The sequence below is a fragment of the Labrus bergylta genome, chromosome 8, assembly GCF_963930695.1.
Source record: "Labrus bergylta chromosome 8, fLabBer1.1, whole genome shotgun sequence".
Taxonomy (NCBI): Eukaryota; Metazoa; Chordata; class Actinopteri; order Labriformes; family Labridae; genus Labrus; species Labrus bergylta.
Genome location: NC_089202.1, coordinates 31,441,014 through 31,460,339, shown reverse-complemented (window position 1 = coordinate 31,460,339; position 19,326 = coordinate 31,441,014). Strand labels below are relative to the sequence as shown.

Below are 19,326 nucleotides of genomic sequence, written 5' to 3'. Positions count from 1 at the left end.
TAAACTCATTTCAAAGCAGGAAACCATTAAAAAAAAACACTCAGTTTAAACTTTATTTCAGTTTGCACAAAAAAGCTGTGACATCCCTGCAGGTCAAAGGTCAACAGTAAAACATCGTCCAATTCGGCACCACGTTCTCACACAAATTACACCAAGAAAATAAAAGTTATTTTTAAATCACATTCTAAACAGATGTCATAGTGAGTTCCTACTTTCATTACGTAACGATCTAAAGGTCAGAGGTCAGCATGTGTCTTTTAATCCGACCAGTCGGGCGCTCTGCTCCCACAGCTTTCTCGCCACCACGTCGTCGCGTCCCTCTGGAGCCGTTTCCTTCTCTGCACAGTCACTGAAACCACAAATAAACAGGTTTATGTGGTTTATGAGGACGTCACACTGACTGACTTTAAAAACAAACTCTTTGAGTTCTAATGTTGTCATGATACTAGATTTTTAATCTTTTACGCTCTTTATTGAGCGATTTCTCGTTCTGAATGATCAAAAATTGCAGACAAACTCGTGCACACTTGCTTTTAATGTTGATGGATTAATTCTTCCTCTACACAGCTGTCTTTTGGAATGATGTAGTTTGTTTTAAAGCTTTTGCACTTTTTGATGCTTTTTGAACATGTGGTATCAAATAATAATAATAATAATAATATATTGTTTTTTATAGCGCTTTTCTAGGAACCCAAAGACGCTTTGACAAAAAATAAAACCATAAAACGAAACAAAAAACGACGAGGACAGTACAATGAAGAGGTAATGTAGGGGGAGGGGGGAGTTAGTGGTTGAAGAGGTGAGTTTTGAGGGATTTCTTGAAGGAGGTGAGTGTGGGGGAGTCTCTGATGTTTTTTGGGAGTGAGTTTCAGAGGGTGGGAGCAGCAACAGAGAAAGCCCTGTCAAAAAGGATCAAACAATTTGACAGCCTTAGTTCTGACTGCGAGTGACAGAGGACCAGGTCATCATCTTTACCTGAAGTAACGTCCAGACAGCCCCTCCAGGCCCGGGGTCAGGGCACAGTACAGCGTGGTCTGACTGCCCTGCCGGGGAGTCTTCATGAGCATCAGGGAGGGAAGGCTCAGCAGAGTCCCCAACAAAGGGAACCAGCTGTGAACGTGACGCCCCAGATCTGTGTAGATCACACCAGGGTGGAGACAAAACGACGACACACCAGAGCCTGAAGAGAATTCAGAAAAACATTAAGGTCACACACAAACAGGAAGAAGAAACAACAGGTTCCCTGATCTGTTATTACTACTCTCTCCTGTAGTGAGTCAGTCCCCATAGAGCTCTATGTTAAAATCTCCAACTTTACAGCTGCAGTTCCTCCAGTGTCCACTAGAGTCTGTCTCCTGCAGTGAGTCAATCCCCATAGAGCCCCATGTTCAAATGTCTAACTTTACAGCTGCAGTTCCTCCAGTGTCCACTAGAGTCTGTCTCCTGCAGTGAGTCAGTCTCCATAGAGCCCCATGTTAAAATAAACATGTTTACATCCTGGTAAAAAAACTGTTTGGGTCTCTAGAGTTCATTTCTCTCTTCAACTGTTCGGGCTGAATGTTTATACAACTCACTTCTTAACATTATATCAAAGCTTAAAGTGATGTAATATTAGGGGGCGTGGCCTCTGTGAGTGACAGTTGGGAGCTGCTAGCTGTCTGCTAGGTGTCACCTCAGCTAATTCAGTCCCTGACCTTTGACCTCTGGGTCGTGTTTGTGGTATTGGAGTCTTCTGAAGATTTGTTCCTGTAGATATCAGACTAATAATCTGTCTCTCTGTGAGCTTTATTGGACTTACAGTCTGTCCTGTCTGAGCTCAACTTTTTACAACCAGACACATTAGAACTTTATTTATTTACATGTTAGCAACAGTTAGCAGCTATCCGAGTCTGTAAGAACCATACCTGGATTGTTAGCTCGTTTATTGTTTGTCATATGTTTATTAGTTTGCGGAGGCTCATGTTTTGGATTCAGGATTGTTGTTAGATTTTCACCATATGCATAAATGACTGTGCTAAGCAACCAGCATAAACAGGATCTCATTCTGTGGTTAACTAGCTCATTAGCAGCTAACAAACTAGCCATGAGCACAGTCTGTTTAGCGTTGATAACTGAACGCTTGCTAATACCCCTCCTTCTCCAGAGGATGGAAACATCTGGAAAGAGTCTCTGATGGAGACCTGTGAGTGTTTGTCTGGACCTTTGAGTCGTTGGGCGAGTTCTCTGGAGAACAGGACGTTAGCCAGTTTGCTCTGTTTGTAACTCTCCAGAGGGCTGTACGGCCTCGTGGTGAAGAACAGGTCGTCAAGGTCGATACGACCTGAGGAATCAGGAAAACAAAAACATATCAAATGTGTCACAACAAACAAACAAGACTAAAAACATCACAGAGACACATCAGAGGTCAGAGGTCATACCCCCTTTGTGGGCGATGGAGGACACAGTGACCACACGGCTGGGGGCGGAGCTAATCAGCATAGGAAGCAGCATATTGGTCAGCAGGAAGTGACCTAGATGATTGACAGCCAGCTGAGTCTCAAAACCGTCCTCCGTCAGCCATTTTGGACACATCATCACTCCTGCAGACAGGTGGAGAGAGAGAGAGACAGGTGAACAGACAGACAGATAGAGAGAGAGAGAGACAGGTAGAGAGACAGACAGGAAGAGAGAGAGAGACAGGTAGAGAGAGACAGGTGAACAGACAGACAGGTAGAGAGAGAGACAGGTAGAGAGAGACAGGTGAACAGTCAGACAGGTAGAGAGAGAGAGAGAGACAGGTAGAGAGAGACAGGTAGAGAGAGAGACAGGTAGAGAGAGACAGGTGAACAGTCAGACAGGTAGAGAGAGACAGGTGAGCAGACAGACAGGTAGAGAGAGATATAGAGAGACAGGTAGAGAGAGACAGGTGAACAGACAGACAGGTAGAGAGAGAGAGAGAGACAGGTAGAGAGAGACAGGTGAACAGACAGACAGGTAGAGAGAGAGAGAGAGACAGGTAGAGAGAGACAGGTGAACAGACAGTCAGGTGGAGAGAGAGAGAGACAGGTGAACAGACAGGTGGTGAGAGTGAGAGACAGGTAGAGAGAGACAAGTGAACAGACAGACAGGTGGAGAGAGACAGGTGAACAGACAGTCAGGTGGAGAGAGACAGGTGAACATACAGACAGGTAGAGAGAGACAGGTGAACATACAGACAGGTAGAGAGAGACAGGTGAACAGACAGACAGGTGGAGAGAGACAGGTGAACAAACAGTCAGGTGGAGAGAGACAGGTGAACATACAGACAGGTAGAGAGAGAGCGAGAGACAGGTAGAGAGAGACAGGTGAACAGACAGTCAGGTGGAGAGAGAGAGAGAGACAGGTGAACAGACAGGTGGCGAGAGTGAGAGACAGGTAGAGAGAGACAAGTGAACAGACAGACAGGTAGAGAGACAGAGAAACAGGTAGAGAGAGACAGGTGAACAGACAGACAGGTGGAGAGAGAGAGACAGGTAGAGAGAGACAGGTGAACAGACTGACAGGTAGAGAGAGAGAGAGAAAGACAGGTAGAGAGAGACAGGTGAACAGACAGACAGGTCGAGAGAGACAGGTGAACAGACAGACAGGTAGAGAGAGAGAGAGAGAGAGAGAGAGAGACAGGTAGAGAGAGACAGGTGAGTAGACAGACAGGAAGAGAGAGAGAGAGTGACAGGTAGAGAGAGACAGGTGAACAGACAGTCAGGTGGAGAGAGACAGGTGAACATACAGACAGGTAGAGAGAGACAGGTGAACAGACAGACAGGTAGAGAGAGAGAGAGAGAGACAGGTAGAGAGAGACAGGTGAGTAGACAGACAGGAAGAGAGAGAGAGAGTGACAGGTAGAGAGAGACAGGTGAACAGACAGTCAGGTGGAGAGAGACAGATGAACAGGCAGACAGGTAGAGAGAGACAGGTGAACAGGCAGACAGGTGGAGAGAGACAAGTGAACATACAGACAGGTAGAGAGAGACAGGTGAACAGGCAGACAGGTGGAGAGAGACAGGTGAACAGACAGTCAGGTGGAGAGAGACAGGTGAACATACAGACAGGTAGAGAGAGACAAGTGAACATACAGACAGGTAGAGAGAGACAGGTGAACAGGCAGACAGGTGGAGAGAGACAGGTGAACAGACAGTCAGGTGGAGAGAGACAGGTGAACATACAGACAGGTAGAGGAGACAGGTGAACAGACAGACAGGTGGAGAGAGACAGGTGAACATACAGACAGGTAGAGAGAGACAGGTGAGCTCACCTGCGTTGTTGATGAGGATGTCCAGTCTGTCTTCACTGTCGATGAAATCTTTAGCGAACTGTTTGACGGAGTAAACCGAGGCCAGGTCCAGGTGTCTGATCACCACGTTACCATTACCTGTCGAGCGACGGATCTCCTCAGCCGCCTGCTCCGCTCGGGTGAGGTCCCTGCACGCCATCACCACCCGGGCCCCTACAACAAATCAAACACACCCGTCACCACCCGGGCCCCAACAACAAATCAAACACACCCATCACCACCCGGGCCCCTACAACAAATCAAACACACCCGTCACCACCCGGGCCCCTACAACAAATCAAACACACCCGTCACCACCCGGGCCCCTACAACAAATCAAACACACCCGTCACCACCCGGGCCCCTACAACAAATCAAACACACCCGTCACCACCCGGGCCCCTACAACAAATCAAACACACCCGTCACCACCCGGGCCCCTACAACAAATCAAACACACCCGTCACCACCCGGGCCCCTACAACAAATCAAACACACCCGTCACCACCCGGGCCCCTACAACAAATCAAACACACCCGTCACCACCCGGGCCCCTACAACAAATCAAACACACCCATCACCACCCGGGCCCCTACAACAAATCAAACACACCCGTCACCACCCGGGCCCCTACAACAAATCAAACACACCCATCATATCTGTATAAACCATAGACTGTAAATATCACAGTATAAACACGTCTATGTCCCCACAACGCGGGTAATCACACACACTCTGACCTCTGCGTGCGAGGTCTCTGCTCGTCTCTTTGCCGATGCCGGTGTTTGCTCCGGTGATCAGAACTGTCTTCCCGTCCAGACGCACCGAACAGCAACACACTCCACCTGCAATCCACCTCCTCAACACGACCACACCTGAAACACACAGATACACACACTGCTTTACATCCTGTACTCTGCTGCTTATAATCAAACACAATTCTCTGTTTTAGAGCCTGAAAACAGTTTGTTAAGGAAGACGTGAACAGCCACTCAGCATGGAGGTAAAGTGTTAATGATGTGATGGTGGATAAAGTTTGTCTCCTACTGCAGGTCATCTTATGTTGAGTAATTTATCATCTTTAAATTAGTTCCAGTATTTTTTTAGCACTAAACCGACAGTTAGCATAGCTGTTAGCACTGCTGGATTCTAAATGGTGTGTTCAGACCAAAAGTGGCTGTAAAGATGTGAAGATCCACAAACAAACATCAGCTGAGATCAAATGTGTTCATTTGAATTGATTCATTATTAGTTCAAACCAAAGAGGAGAGGGCAGTTTTAAGGCACCCCCACACGGCCGTTTTGGACGCCCCTCGGTTTGCCAGATATGAGAGCAGTTATCAGGTCAAACCAACAGGTGTTGCAGCGATGGAAGCGGGCAAGAGAAGTGGTTCAGATAGAAGTGATTGTACCCGACCTAAAAAGCCTCTGCATGTTTCTAATAAGCTTAGGTGATGGCGGCGGCAGCGGCAGCAGCCACATGTGGCTGTGAACTACGGCAGCAAACAAACATCAATTCAGGCATTTGCGGGTCTGATATTTGTCAAGTATGCTGCAATATTGATATTCTACATGTTCCAATTGAGCTGTCTGGCCACACACCAAAGCCGTCTGCCATGGACAACAAACAAATGGTCATGGACAATAAACAAACAATTCACCAGCCCCAGAATATCCACGTCAACGCAAATTCCATCAAAGTCTGGGTCATCGCAAATCACACCAACTTTTAAATCTGATGATCCTACTCTTGTTTCAAACTACAGACCTATAGCAATACTTCCAGTTATGTCTAAGTTGCTTGAAAAAGCCTTGTATAACCAGCTTAGTTCTTACTTTGAAGCTAACAACTGGCTCAGTGACTGCCAACATGGTTTTCGAGCTAAACGATCAACCATGTCAGCATTACTACTTCTCAATGAACAAGTACGTGACTCTCTTAACAAAGGTCTCTGGACAAAGGTCACATCACTGGAGCTATTTTTATTGATTATCGTAAAGCTTTTGACACCGTGAACCATCAAATCCTGCTTAACAAACTTCACTCATTTAAACTGTCTCCATCTGTGATTGAAATGCTTTCTTCTTATCTGAGAAACAGGTCGCAAGTTGTCAAAATTGATCATGCAACATCCCAACCTTTAGTCTGTGATATGGGTGTTCCACAAGGCAGCATTCTTGGACCCTTACTTTTTCTTTTATACATCAATGATCTTCCTCAAGTGTGCAAATATTCAAAATGCTTACTGTATGCTGATGATACCGTTATTTTTCTCTCTGACTCAAATCCTAATGTCATAAATTCCAAATTATTGTCTGATCTTCAGTTCTTACATGACTGGTTGAAAAATAATCATTTGACTATCAATGTAAAGAAAACTGAGTGTATGTACTTTCACTCCCCCAGAAAATGAATTACATTCACTGATCCCATCACCTTTGGAAGCCAAGATCTTGCCATCACAAAGACCTACAAATATCTTGGTGTGCTACTTGATTCAGATCTTACATACCGTGAACACACCTCTAAACTAACTACTAAGCTGAGTCAGAAACTTTATGTGTATAATAAGATCAGATCATATCTCTCTGTTTCTGAAACGTACCTACATGCAATTGTGTTTTCATCAATTTCCTACTGTCTTCCAATCTGATCACTTACCACTAAGGAGATTACTGAACCAATAGCACGACTGTACTATCGAGCTCTTAAGAGCCACAGTAACCTCCCAAAATGGTCACAGCATTGCTCTGCACTCAAGTTCCAACGCCTTGGCTTTCCAGAATTACATACACAGCCATGCTATTACATACTATTTTCAGATTAAAAACAGCACTTCACCAACACTTGCTGCACTTCTACTGACACATAATATGAGACAAGTGCGCCTCACTAGGTCAGTCTCACAGGCACTCATCCCAGTCCCTGCATATAAAAACAACTATGGTCAGAAGTCCTTCTTTTATACATACACCAAAATTTGGAATGACATTCTCCATCACATTAAAACTTTACCATCTACCTCATATTTCAAAAATACATACAAACGACACCTTCTCCACACTTACACCTGCACTCATTAATTGTTCATGTACTGTTCGCAGTATCTGTACTGTTTGTTTCTATTTGTCTGTATTTGCCTAGCCCATGCTAATGTCCTGTAAATGTGTTTGTCTTGATGTGTCCTGACTGTGGTTTATGTTTCATGTTCCGCAGAACAGGAACCTGCTGGAAAACAGTTTTTAAACTGAGTCTTTCTTATTACTATTACCATTACCAGTATCAAACCAAACTGGAGCCGTGACTCAGTGGCCGTTTGTTAAAGTCAGCATTTCTATACTACACCTTTTTATATTGAGACAAATAGACATAACCGAGAGCTTAAAGAAGAGTCAGCAGAATGTGGAGCTGAGTCAATCCTTCATAATCACTGGATTTAAACATTTGTCAGTGTGGATAAATGGACTTGAGCTTGTAGAGCGCTTTTCCAGTCTTCTCTATTTAAAGAACATTTAAAGGCACACCTACACATTCACACACTGATGATAGAGGCTGCTGAGTAAAGAGTCCATCAGTGTTAACTCATCCACTCACACACATTCATACACTGATGGTAGAGGCCGCTGGGTTAAGAGTCCGTCAGTATTAACTCATCCACTCACACACGTTCACACACTGATGGTAGAGGCTGTTGGGGTTGTATCAAGTCAACTTTGGTTATATTCTTTAATAATTATATTTAATTATTAATAATATAAATAAAATATAATTAAACTATGTTTAATCCTGTTTTGGGGCACCACCCTGTTTTGAGGGAAATATAACCAAAATATCACTCAAATCAGTCTCAAATTAGTTATTTAATTACTAATTTTATTAATAATTAATAACTATATTTAATAAATTGAAGGCGTGAAATCCGTACACAAAGCCTTCGCATCCAGCTTATATCACAATGCAAATACAACCAGTAATCACAAACAACTGCTCTCTTAAATTATAACAGAATTTATTTAAGCAAAGCAACACCAATACAAATCAATGAACAATGAATCAAACAAATAACTATCATAAACTAATCTAAGCAACAAACATTATCAAGCAAGGCTTGTGGAAGGTGTGTGTGTGTGTGTGTGTGTGTGTGTGTGTGTGTGTGTGTGTGTGTGTGTGTGTGTGTGTGTGTGTGTGTGTGTGTGTGTGTGTGTGTGTGTAGCCTATGTGCGTAATGGCGCGGTGGTGGAGTTAGTAACAGGGGGAGAAAAGAGGAGAGTAGAGGAGGAGAGAAATGCGTGCCGGAAGAGGCCAGATCACAGTCCGAATCCCGTGCCACAACTCGGAGTAATTCCCTTCTATTCACAGAAACAAACCAATGGCCGAATTCAAGTTAATACGGCTTACACTGGCCTTTCTGATCAGACGAGTAATACCCGGTTATAACGCTGTTACGCTAAACACATATAGGACGCAGCGGTCCGAAACGGGAACAGCAAGAGTTTTAAACAGGTAAAACTCAAAGATAAAAATTACAGTTTCTGCATCAATCAAACAATTGATAAAAACACTCTCTAAAGCTAATTCTGCCCAGACCTAATTAAGCCTCACTTGTGAATCGCTTTGCCCGCGATTGGTGAAAGGGAAAGAGTCCGGCGATGGAGCAGATCTTCTGTCCGTCCTGGTGCAGAGGCGTCTGATGGCAGCGAGGTTCCCTTACAGCAAGAGCGGCTTCGTTGGTTCTCCATCGAGTGGAGAGATGTCCATTGATGTCCTTTTGTTGCAGGACGGAATAAGACCGTTATCGTTCTGATAATCTGTTGTAGTCTGACGCTCTCTGAGAAACTAAGATGCGTTCACTGCACAATCCGAGCTCGGAATTCAGAACACTGCCGGCCGCGGATTACCTGCGCGCCAAAACTTAAAACAAAGGAAGATTGTTGCAGGAAACAGGAGGTGAGCTTGTGTCTCCGAACACTTGAAGTCAGCGCATGGAAAGAGAGAGAGCAATGGAAGTCTCAAGAGTTTTGTCACCTGGCCGCCTTCCTGTGGGGTCTCCCTCAGGTTTCGGTCCCCCCTTTACATCACACGTAGGTGTGAAGTACCGCAGGGGATTCTGGGATAAAGAGTCCTTTTAGGTCTTTGTGATCTCAGTGAATCACTCAAATGAGGCTTTTAGGACTTACTCCTAGAGTAGCCCGGAGTCTACCAGTGGCGTGGTCTTAGTCTGTGTGAAACGCGGCTGGAGGAGCATGATTGAGTCTAGTTTGGCCTGCAGTTTCCTAATGTATTTATACATTACATATACGCCACCACGGCTGTGATAATCCAGCCACTAAGCAGGAACCCTAGTGCAATCTCACTAATAGCCTGGCTTTGTCTAGGTACCGGCCTAATCATTTGACTAAATTTGGTGGTGAGTCCAGTCGGTTTAAGGCTGAACTGAATCAATTTAGTCCCCCCAGCTCTGAGTTGCTGTTACAGGGTTGTGTCAAGTGTGAGATTGTAACCCTTAAATGCGTCCATAATCTCGATCTCCGTGTCATGCCGGGATGGGTCGAGGTGATGGAGGACAATGTCATTAATGTGCACAGTGGCTCCCATGGGGGACAGTCATGAAGACTGTCTGATTTGGTAAAGTTAATTTAGTGACTGTATCATGGCGGTCGTAAGACATGAAAACTTTGGTGACAGGCGTGCTGACGAGCCACCGATATCCTGCTCTTTCTACTTTGGTTTCGGGTTCCTCGTCTCGTGTAGACATACTACCCTGACATTTCTGTTCAGAGAGTCAGTCCTCAAACCACAGAGGTAGGTGGTGACATCCCTAATAAAGGGGTTGCTTGGGCAAAACCAGTGGATGTCCTTAGTTTTAGTGCACATGTTTAGGTTGGGAATGAGGTAGAGTGAAGGATCTTCATCATGGTATGCGATGGTGGATGGTGTTTTGAGATATACATGTGTGTTACCCTTCCAAAAGCCAATATTCAATATAGATTTAATTCTATGATAGGGAGGTTAAGAATAAAACCTATTTCTAGATTATCGGGATCTAACACAATGGGGACTGCACTACCAAGGCTGTGTGCTAGGTGTACCTGTGAGGATTGTACCACAGTGGTAGTGGCTGCTTTCAGTATCTGTTCTACAAGGTTCAAGGAAACCAGGTAGGCTGGGATCTTTCCTCCACTAAGACTATTTACTGATAAGCTCACTTCTCGAATCAGATCCTGCATCAAGTCCCTTATTACCCTTACATAGGTGATATCTTCCTTTATAACTACTGACAGGGTGTCTAGAGCATGCAAGGTGTTGTTAAGGAGGGTCGAGTGTAAGTTAACGGTCACTATGGATGGTTTTTCCAAGGTCTTGTAGCTGTTCTTGTTGTGAAAAGAGTCTCTGTCTGATCTCTGGCATTTCATCGACACGTTTGCTCATATGTCTCTGGAGGGTGCTGAGGCTGACAGTGTTAGCAGCAGAGAGGCCAACAGAAAATAATGACCCGATGGCAGAGGCAGCAGCCAGCAGACTGCCGAGGAACCGTTTTGGCCACTGTTTCCCGCTGAGGTCTTCCTCAGTAACTAAGAACTTCTGCAGTTGTTTGAGAATATGGGTAGTGGTTTGTTTCGCTCTTTCGACTGTGCCGTGCGCTTGGGCTCCACTTAATCTCCCTTCAGTTAGTTGTGGGGGTAGACGGATGTGTTTGCGGTATACATCCCAGGGATCAAGGCATACATAGATTCTTTGGGTGTAGATGCCGCAATGGGTGATCAGAAGCCCTGGGGTCTCTTGAAGAACTGTACCCGTCGGTGGCCCTGTTTCTACAACTTCTGCGGAGACGACCACATGTAGGGTCAGTAGGAGGCCGAGGATCAGGGGGAGTTCCATCCTGAAATAAACCAAAGTACAATTATGGATGGATAGCGATTGGAGTTAGTGCCAGTTAGTCAGTGAGTTAGGTCATGCTACTAGCTCCAAGGTTTTACAGAGGGGTGCTACTGATCCTGAGGAGGATCAGTAGCACCCAGGTGTGTCATCCGATTCCTTTTCTGCATGTGGATACGGCTTAAATGGTTTGATCTGGTTTGCGTGGGCCCATTTGTATGTGGGTTGTTGCTTTGGCCTTGAGACCCTGATACAGTAAGCTACTGGTGACAGCTTCCCTACAATCTCGAAAGGACCAAACCAGCTCGGGAGGAATTTCTTTGAGATTCCTACAGGTTGTGCATACTTGAAGTAGAAAACCCTGTCGCCTACTTGGTACTCTCGATCGGATGACTTCCTGTCATAGTAGGCCTTAGCTCCTTTAGCTGAGGCTTCCAGGTTCCCCTGGGCCCATGCGAATGTCACCTTGAGGTGGTCGCGCAGGTCTGAGATGCATTGGTGTGCTGTGTATGCGGTAGCCACGCTGATGTTCTCTGGCTGGTAGAGAACATTTACCATTGCTACTCACGTATTTCTTGAGCATGTTGACAATGGTGCGGTTAGCACATTCAACTTGGCCTGATGACTGGGGGTGGTGAGAGATGTGGAACTTAACCTCCGCCCCCAGGATATCAAACAGAGAAGTCATTACACTGGAAGTGAAATGCGTGCCCCAGTCCGAGTCAACGGAAAGGGGAAGTCCCCAACGGCTGAACACATGATTCAGCAGTAATACTGCCGTTGTCATGGCTGTGTCATTGGGTGCCGGGAGACACTCAACCCACTTAGTGAAGGCGCATGTGATTGTAAGGAGGTATTTATTACTTCGTGCTGATTTCGTGACTGGTCCGATCCAGTCGACCTGAAGGTTTGACCAGGGGAATGTGACTCCCTTGCGTTGGAGTGGGGCTTGACCCAGGGGTTGAGAGGGCTGGAACTGGCAGCAGACCAGGCATCCTTGTGCATAAGCCTTAACATCTCGGGCCATTGTTGGCCAGTATGCCACTTGTCTCAGGGTTACAAGGGTCGCTTTGTATCCCCGGTGTCCTCCAATCGGAGAGTCATGGGCGTGGGCTAGCATCATCCCCCTATGGTCGGTTGGTACGACCCAACGGGGTGGCCCATGTTTCCCGCAGGTATAGACCAACAAGTCCTTTTTCAGTTTGAAGTGTGACAGGTCAGCGTGGAGAGCCCTCACGTCATCGGAACCCCCTGGCAGGGTGGTCGAAGCCCTAGGTGATTGTGGGCCCATCAGCAGCTGCCGGATGTTTTGAATGGCAGGATCTCGTTCCTGCATAGAGGCTAAGTCTGCATCCCCAGGTTCTCAACCCAGTTGCACAATCTGGTAGTAGGTGTGAGGGACTTCCTTCTTCTCTCGTGACTGTCGCCAAGTGATAGCGTTAACCTGCTTTGCTTCCGGTTCTGGGAGCCATGTGGTCTTGAAACACATGTGGTCTTGGGTGTACCCTGTATCGCACCCAACTTGGCTAAGCGGTCGGCTTCATCGTTGCCGTCCTTGTCTGGACCTGAAATTTGGGAGTGGCCCTTGACCGTCTTCCAATATACAGTCATGCCTCGCTCCGACACAAGCTGGTCACATGCCAGACCGGGAAATGGGAAATGAAACTATGACGAGCGTAGTTGGAGTCAGAGCAGACCACTAGTTGCAAGATTACTGCCTTGGCGGCTTGTTGCAGTGCGATGAGTGCTGCTGCAATCTCAGTATACTGACTGGTCTTGGGCCTGAGTTGGTAGTGGTCCAGTTGTTCGGACCAGTGACCAATCCACACAATTCCAACCCCTGCCCAGGGTTGGCATTTGTGTTGAAATGAGCACCCATCCACGAAGACCTTGGGGAGATCTTGGCAGATGTTCTCATCATAGTAATGGTGATTTGAGGGTATTGTAGGGGAAGTGACTGAAACAGGCTGGGAGTTTGGAGACTCTTCGCAGTCACAGTGTTGGCATTCAGCCAGCCCCTGGCCCAGAGCCATTTTCAGGTTCTGTGCGTATTTGACCTCGATGTCGTAGCCCTGTAGTGCCATCATCCAGGAGGCAATATGGCTGTTTGTGACCCGTCCTTCCCGCAGTTGTTGGCTGTTGAGGAAGGTAACGGGTTGATGGCATGTCTCAATGATCACCCTTTGTCCTCTGATGTAACTGCGGAAGTGTTCCACCGCCCAGACGGGCCTTCTCACAGTCCGAAAACTTGATTTCTACGCTGCTTAGAGGTCGGCTTGCATAGGCCACCACCCTCTTGTCGGTGTCATGCATTTGTGCTAGAGCCACATTGAGGCATTGGGGGGAGAAGCTTGCCCCCAGATAGAACTCTTTGTCTTTATCTGGGTAGGCTAAGCACTGAGGCGAACACAGTTTGTCTTTCATTTGAATGAACGATTGCTCCTGCCCCTTGCTCCACTCGAACGCCTTGCCTTTACGCAGGAGTTCGTCATTGGCCTTGCTATCTCTGCGTAGTCTTCAATGAACTGCCGAGAGTAATTGCAGACTCCAAGGAAGCGCCTCAGCTCTGACACATTGGTGGGGGCCTTGATGTCTTGGATGGCTCGGATTCTCCCTGCTTGGGGTTCGATGCCCTCAGCCCCTACTGTCAGACCAACGTACTCAACCTTGACGTGGCACCATTGGCACTTGGCAATCGCCATTTGGTGCCTGCATTAGAGAGTTGGTTGAGTACATGGCGGATCTCGGCCAGGTGTTCATCGAATGAACAGCTTCTCATCAGGATGTCATCCACATAAATGAGGTTACCACGTGCTGCGGCGTCGCTCTTTGCCTTGTGGAGTAAGATGTTGAACTCGGCTGTGGAGTTTGAGTACCCGAAGGGGCAACGGTTCCAGGTGTACTGACGGTTGCCGAAAGAGAAGGCCAGCTTGTACTGGTCGGCTGGATCCACTCTCATGGTCCAGAAACCACTGGCCACGTCCACGGTTGAGAAGAAGCGAGCCCCCTTTACTTTGGACAGTTCTTGATCCAAATGGATCATAGGCCAGCGGGAAAGCGGGACTTGTTTGTTTAGTGGGCGGTAGTCGATGGTCAAGCACCATTTTCCAGTAGGTTTCAGCACTGGCCAGATGGGGGAGTTGTACGTTAAGTTACACTCCCTTATGATCTGCTTCTCAAGCAGCTTGTCCAAGATTTCCTGGATAGACTTGTATGCCGCCAATGGGATTTTGTACTGACGTACAAATGTTGGTGGGGCCTTTGGGTCTGTTAGAATATGCACTGTGCGAAGGTTGGTGACTCCACAGTCCTGGGAGTCACGTGAAAAGATTGACTGGAAGTCACAGAATAAACTCCAAAGTACGTTCTTCTGGTCTTCTGTGGTTAGTGCATCTGCCTTTCCTATTTGCTGTTCGATCTCTGACTCGAAACCGAGATACGGTTCGGGGTTGGAGCCATTAGGTGGTGTGCCTGCCGGCTGTGCGGCCAAGGCATATACAACCATGTCCCCTTCATTGCTCAAGGAGGTGCTACAGATGGCTTCATCCTGCAACATCTCATGGCTAGCGATTTTGATCATGTTAGTCGGGAAAGTGAAACTGACTTGACTGGAAGGGTCAATCCTGCTCAAGGACGGGAGAAGCTCCCCGATGACAGGTATAGTCAGTTCAAAGTCGTGAAACGAAATGTCGATCAGCATCCCGAGTGGTTGCCGAGCTTCCACCTGAACAGCGGTATGGATGAGATTTTGGGCAAGCAGATAGGTCGATCGGTTAGGTTGAGTTTCCCAAAGTAAGGCAGAGGCTGAAAGAAGGCTTGACAGCCGGGTATCTTCTGTCCCTTAGGGATCATGAGACGGATGGGGACACCTGCTGTCCTTGCAGGTATGATTACCTGCATCTCACTAGCCACTTGACATGCCCTCAGAATGGTCTGGCCTGACTTCATCTGTTCAGGCTCAGTGTTCGGGAGACCGAGGTCAGCCCCAGCCTGGGCCCACAGAATCTGGTTGACCGTATCCAGCTGGGCACCAAGTCTGACAAGCAGATCTGCCCCCATGAAGAATGGGGCTTGGAGATGTGGGTCACACTGACAACGTGAGTGACTCTCTTCTTCCCCAGTTGGATGGAAAGCGTGCATACCCCAAGGGATTTAAGAAGAGTTTGCGGGAAGTCCGCGGACAAGATGCTGTGACTCCAAGGTACCAACACTGGGGGAGCAGGGTGGTTGCACAGATCCTGGTACAGGTCATGATTTATTGCTGATTTTTCGGACCAGAGTGTCAGCATAGCTTCTGAAATTTCGCGACCATCCACCCGGACTTCTCCAACCAAAAGGGGGCATTACAGTGACGAGTTGGTGCTCCTTAGTGAGCAAAGAAATGACTGATGTGCCTGGAATGGAATTGACACAACCACTGGGGGTGAAGCCGGTTGAGGAAGGTCAGCCCTGGGGCCTGGCTCAAAAGGGGGCATAAGCATGGGTGTGGTAGCGCCCGACCTTCTGACGACGGCCACCTGTCCCCCTCCGGGGTTTTGACCACTATTGGGCGAGAATGGCTTGGGTACATTTACCTGAGCCCAAATATGTCCCCGTTGACAGTCGATTAGAAGTGCCACCCGATCCAAGAGGTCTTGACCAATGAAAAGTGGTTCTGTATCAAGGAGGCAGATGTAAACTGGGTGGACCAGTGTCATTTTCCGAAAAGAGAGATCGACCCAAGTGCGCCGGGTGATCGGTGAGATGTCTTGGGTGTAACTGGTGATGCTGACATTGCAGTTCTCAACCTGTAGAGGTTTACCTAAGGAGAGCATTGTTCGGGCAAGTTTAGCAAAGGTCTCTCAACACATTAAACTTATTTCGGCACCTGAGTCAAGTAAGGCTAGTGTGTTGACACAACCCCCTAGCACTACTGAAGTGTAGATCCGTCTGGCCTTGCCCTTACGGACAAGGTCTCCCAGAAAAGTCAAGCAGGTGGGGGAAATGTCAGGTGGGGGAACTCCAGGGGGCCCTCTGGGCTCCTTTGGCTCCCTTCCCCATCCCACGAAGTAGACTTTAGCGGTGACAGGGGGAGGACCCTGGGTTATTCACGCTGACCTCGGGTCTGAATCAGGTTTCCTCTGATGGTCAGGGGGTGCGGATGGTTGATGGGAGGTTCCCATCTTTGTCATCACATCTGTCATGCACTGGCAAATCATTTCCACCACCTCCGTATTTGTATTTTTGCCCTCAGCGGACTCGTAGGGCCTTCTGCCAAATCTACCCTTCTGTCTGGGGTGTTGATCATTTCTGAAATTCCCTCTTGGTCTGGTGTGATTTTGTTGCGGTGGCTGATACTTAGACTGTGATTTGTTCCAACCTTCGTCCCTTTGACTCTGCTGCCCACCCGGTGTGCAAGGCGGTCCCGAGTATCGTGGTTTGGTTACCGTCTTGGGGCACGGTAGTTCGTCACCCTCAAGTTCTAGCGTGTCGCTTTCTGGTGTTGTGAATTCCAGGACACTGTGGAACGATCGTCTGATCCGCAGGGAGCCTCAGCCCCTGAGTAATGTGGGCTTTCCTCGCCCATTCTGTCTTTTGTTAGGAACAGGACTTTTGTGTAGAGCCGACAAAGACAAAGGGAAAAACCGCAGGTGATGAGTAAGCTTAGCCTGAGTGCTAGTTACTACAATCTATTTTTATGAGGAGATTTCACTCCTGTTGGTAAGCTGGCCTATGTGTTAGTTACACAACAAGCTCAATTTTTGTCTGAACAACAAAGAGGACAATGGGTATTACCTTACCTATTGACCAACAACATACGACTAAGTCACAGCTTGATGTCTGCTTTGAATAAATAATCAAGCAAAAACTGAATCTTCAAAAGAAAAGAGAAATTTCTCAAGAAAGATCTCTTTTAGGATTAAAAATTCGGATTACTGTGCATTTACAGTGCAATAAAACTGGTTTATTGAAGACCTCACACGGGGCACCATTTGTTGGGGTTGTATCAAGTCAACTTTGGTTAAATTCTTTAATAATTATATTTAATTATTAATAATATAAATAAAATGTCATTAAACTATGTTTAATCTCATTTTGGGGCACCACTCTGTACTAAGGGAAATATAACCAAAATATCACTAAAATCAGTCTCATATTAGTTATTTAATTACTAATTAATAATTAATAACTATATTTAATAAATTGAAGACGTGAAATCCGTACACTAAGCCTTCGCACCCAGCTTATATCACAATTCAAATACACCAGTAATCACAAACAACTGCTCTCTTAAAATTATAACAGAATTTATTTAAACAAAGCAACATCAATCCAAAATCAATGAACTTAATCAAACAAATAACTATCATAAACTAATCTAAGCAACAAACATTATCAAGCAAGGCTTGTGGATGAGGTGTAAATGTGTGTGTGTGTGTGTGTGTGTGTAGATGAGTGTGTATGTAGATGAGAGAGAGAAAGAGAGAGAGAGAGAGAGAGAGAGAGAGAGAGAAAGCGAGAGAGAGAGAAAACAAGATGGTGGAGAGAGACAATGCACCCTGTGGCTTCGTCACATGGTGACAAATGGTGGACAACAAAGGAAGCCGTGTGGCTACCTTTTGAATTAGTTTGAGCTCTCTGAGCTGAGTTCAGTAACTGTTACTTAAACACCAGAAAGCCAGTGGCCGGACTTTGATTCAACGGTGGGTACACTGGTCTTTCTGATTGTGAAAGCCGTTGACTGAAGGTAAACTAGCATAGCATTACATACATAGGCGAACACAGCAGTTCATTACAATAAAACAAATGCAGCAGCTTACAACAGATAATAAACAGAATGTGACGTGTCGTCAACAATGATGCAGAATTATCAGTGGTTATAAAAGAAACAGAACTATTTCCGAAACTATTTCTGCCCAGACCAAAGCTCTTACTTGAGGTAATTCCTGGTGATCGTTGCAAAGTTGGTTAGATCGTCACTCTGTTGAATGTTAAATCAACAGACTCAGGCAGGGTTCCTTCGTGGCAGATGTAGGAGGAGGGTAGCGGGATTCAGATCTTCAACCAGAGCGCTGCTCTATAGGGTCTTCTGGTTGCAGGAGCCGAGTTCTTTATGTGTCCTTGTGGATTCAGGGATCAGTGGGCTTCCTTTAGCGCTCCTGTCCAGTTGTGTTCAATGACGTCTTACGAAAAATCAAAGGAAAGAAACTCTTCTTTTTGCTCGAACCTGATAACATCTGATTGCGCCCAAAACTCCCAAAAATATGCCGTGGAAGTAGTCAGCTGAATCCTCTGATGCTTGAATTCAGCATGTGAAGAGCTACCTATACTGAGCAACCTCAGCTCTGGAGTTTAACCTATGTAAGCCAAGAGGAGGAAAGGCTTTTTCTCGAATGCTGGAGTCCATCTTGTTGGAGAGGGTATCCTCTGGTGTCAGCAGACAACACTTGAAGAGAAGGAAGCAATGCCTGGCAATTGCTTTTAAAGACTGGAGCTGCCTGTGGGTTTACCTCAGGCCTCCTCCAATGAGGATAGAGAATTCAGACACCCCCCACCCCCCACTTTTCACACCTATTTGTTAGTTTCTGTTGGGGGGTTGCTGGGCTAAGACCCCTTTGTTTAGTTGCCTCCAAAATTCTCTAGTCAGGCTTGAGAACTGTGATACAGGCCTCAGTCCTTTGTCCCACACACATGGCTGAGGCCCAACAAGGCCACTGAGTAAGGAGTCCGTCAGTGTTAACTCATCCACTCACACACATTCACACACTGATGGTAGAGGCCGCTGAGTAAAGAGTCCATCAGTATTAACTCATCCACTCACACACATTCACACACTGATGGTAGAGGCCGCTGAGTAAAGAGTCCATCAGTATTAACTCATACACATTCACACACTGATGGTAGAGGCCGCTATGTAAAGAGTCCATCAGTATTAACTCATCCATTCATACACATTCACACACTGTTGGTAGAGGCTGCTGAGTAAAGAGTCCATCAGTATGTTGGACATGTGGCTGCAGCTGCTGGGGATTGAACCCTCCAGCTCAGGGGTTGATCAATGAGCCACAGCCGCCCCTAGACACAAACTTAGAAGTGTTTCTAATTATTTGACCGTCCTCCATGTTTGTTAATTTGATTATCAGACCGCTGGATGATTCAGGACAGAGTTAGGCAACATGTA

The 19,326-nt window shown here is 46.5% G+C and overlaps 1 protein-coding gene across 3 annotated transcripts in view; it reads right to left on the bottom strand.

Moving 5' to 3' along the window:
• Positions 1 to 39: 39 nt before the first annotated feature.
• The window catches only part of LOC110003058 (retinol dehydrogenase 13), a 20,162-nt gene continuing 875 nt past the window's right edge, over positions 40 to 19,326 (bottom strand). The window contains exons 1-7 of one of the 3 annotated variants that reach the window (XM_065957659.1): positions 8,892 to 9,065; positions 5,029 to 5,163; positions 4,271 to 4,462; positions 2,418 to 2,579; positions 2,201 to 2,320; positions 976 to 1,180; positions 40 to 349 (exon numbers count right to left, since the gene is read on the bottom strand). In XM_065957659.1, the coding sequence (XP_065813731.1) occupies positions 244 to 349; positions 976 to 1,180; positions 2,201 to 2,320; positions 2,418 to 2,579; positions 4,271 to 4,448 (771 nt within the window). In that variant the 5' untranslated portion in view covers positions 4,449 to 4,462; positions 5,029 to 5,163; positions 8,892 to 9,065 and the 3' untranslated portion in view covers positions 40 to 243. Of the gene's footprint in view, positions 350 to 975; positions 1,181 to 2,200; positions 2,321 to 2,417; positions 2,580 to 4,270; positions 4,463 to 5,028; positions 5,164 to 8,891; positions 9,066 to 19,326 lie in introns of those variants that run through there. The other 2 variants (XM_065957657.1, XM_065957658.1) reach the window with 2 other exon arrangements.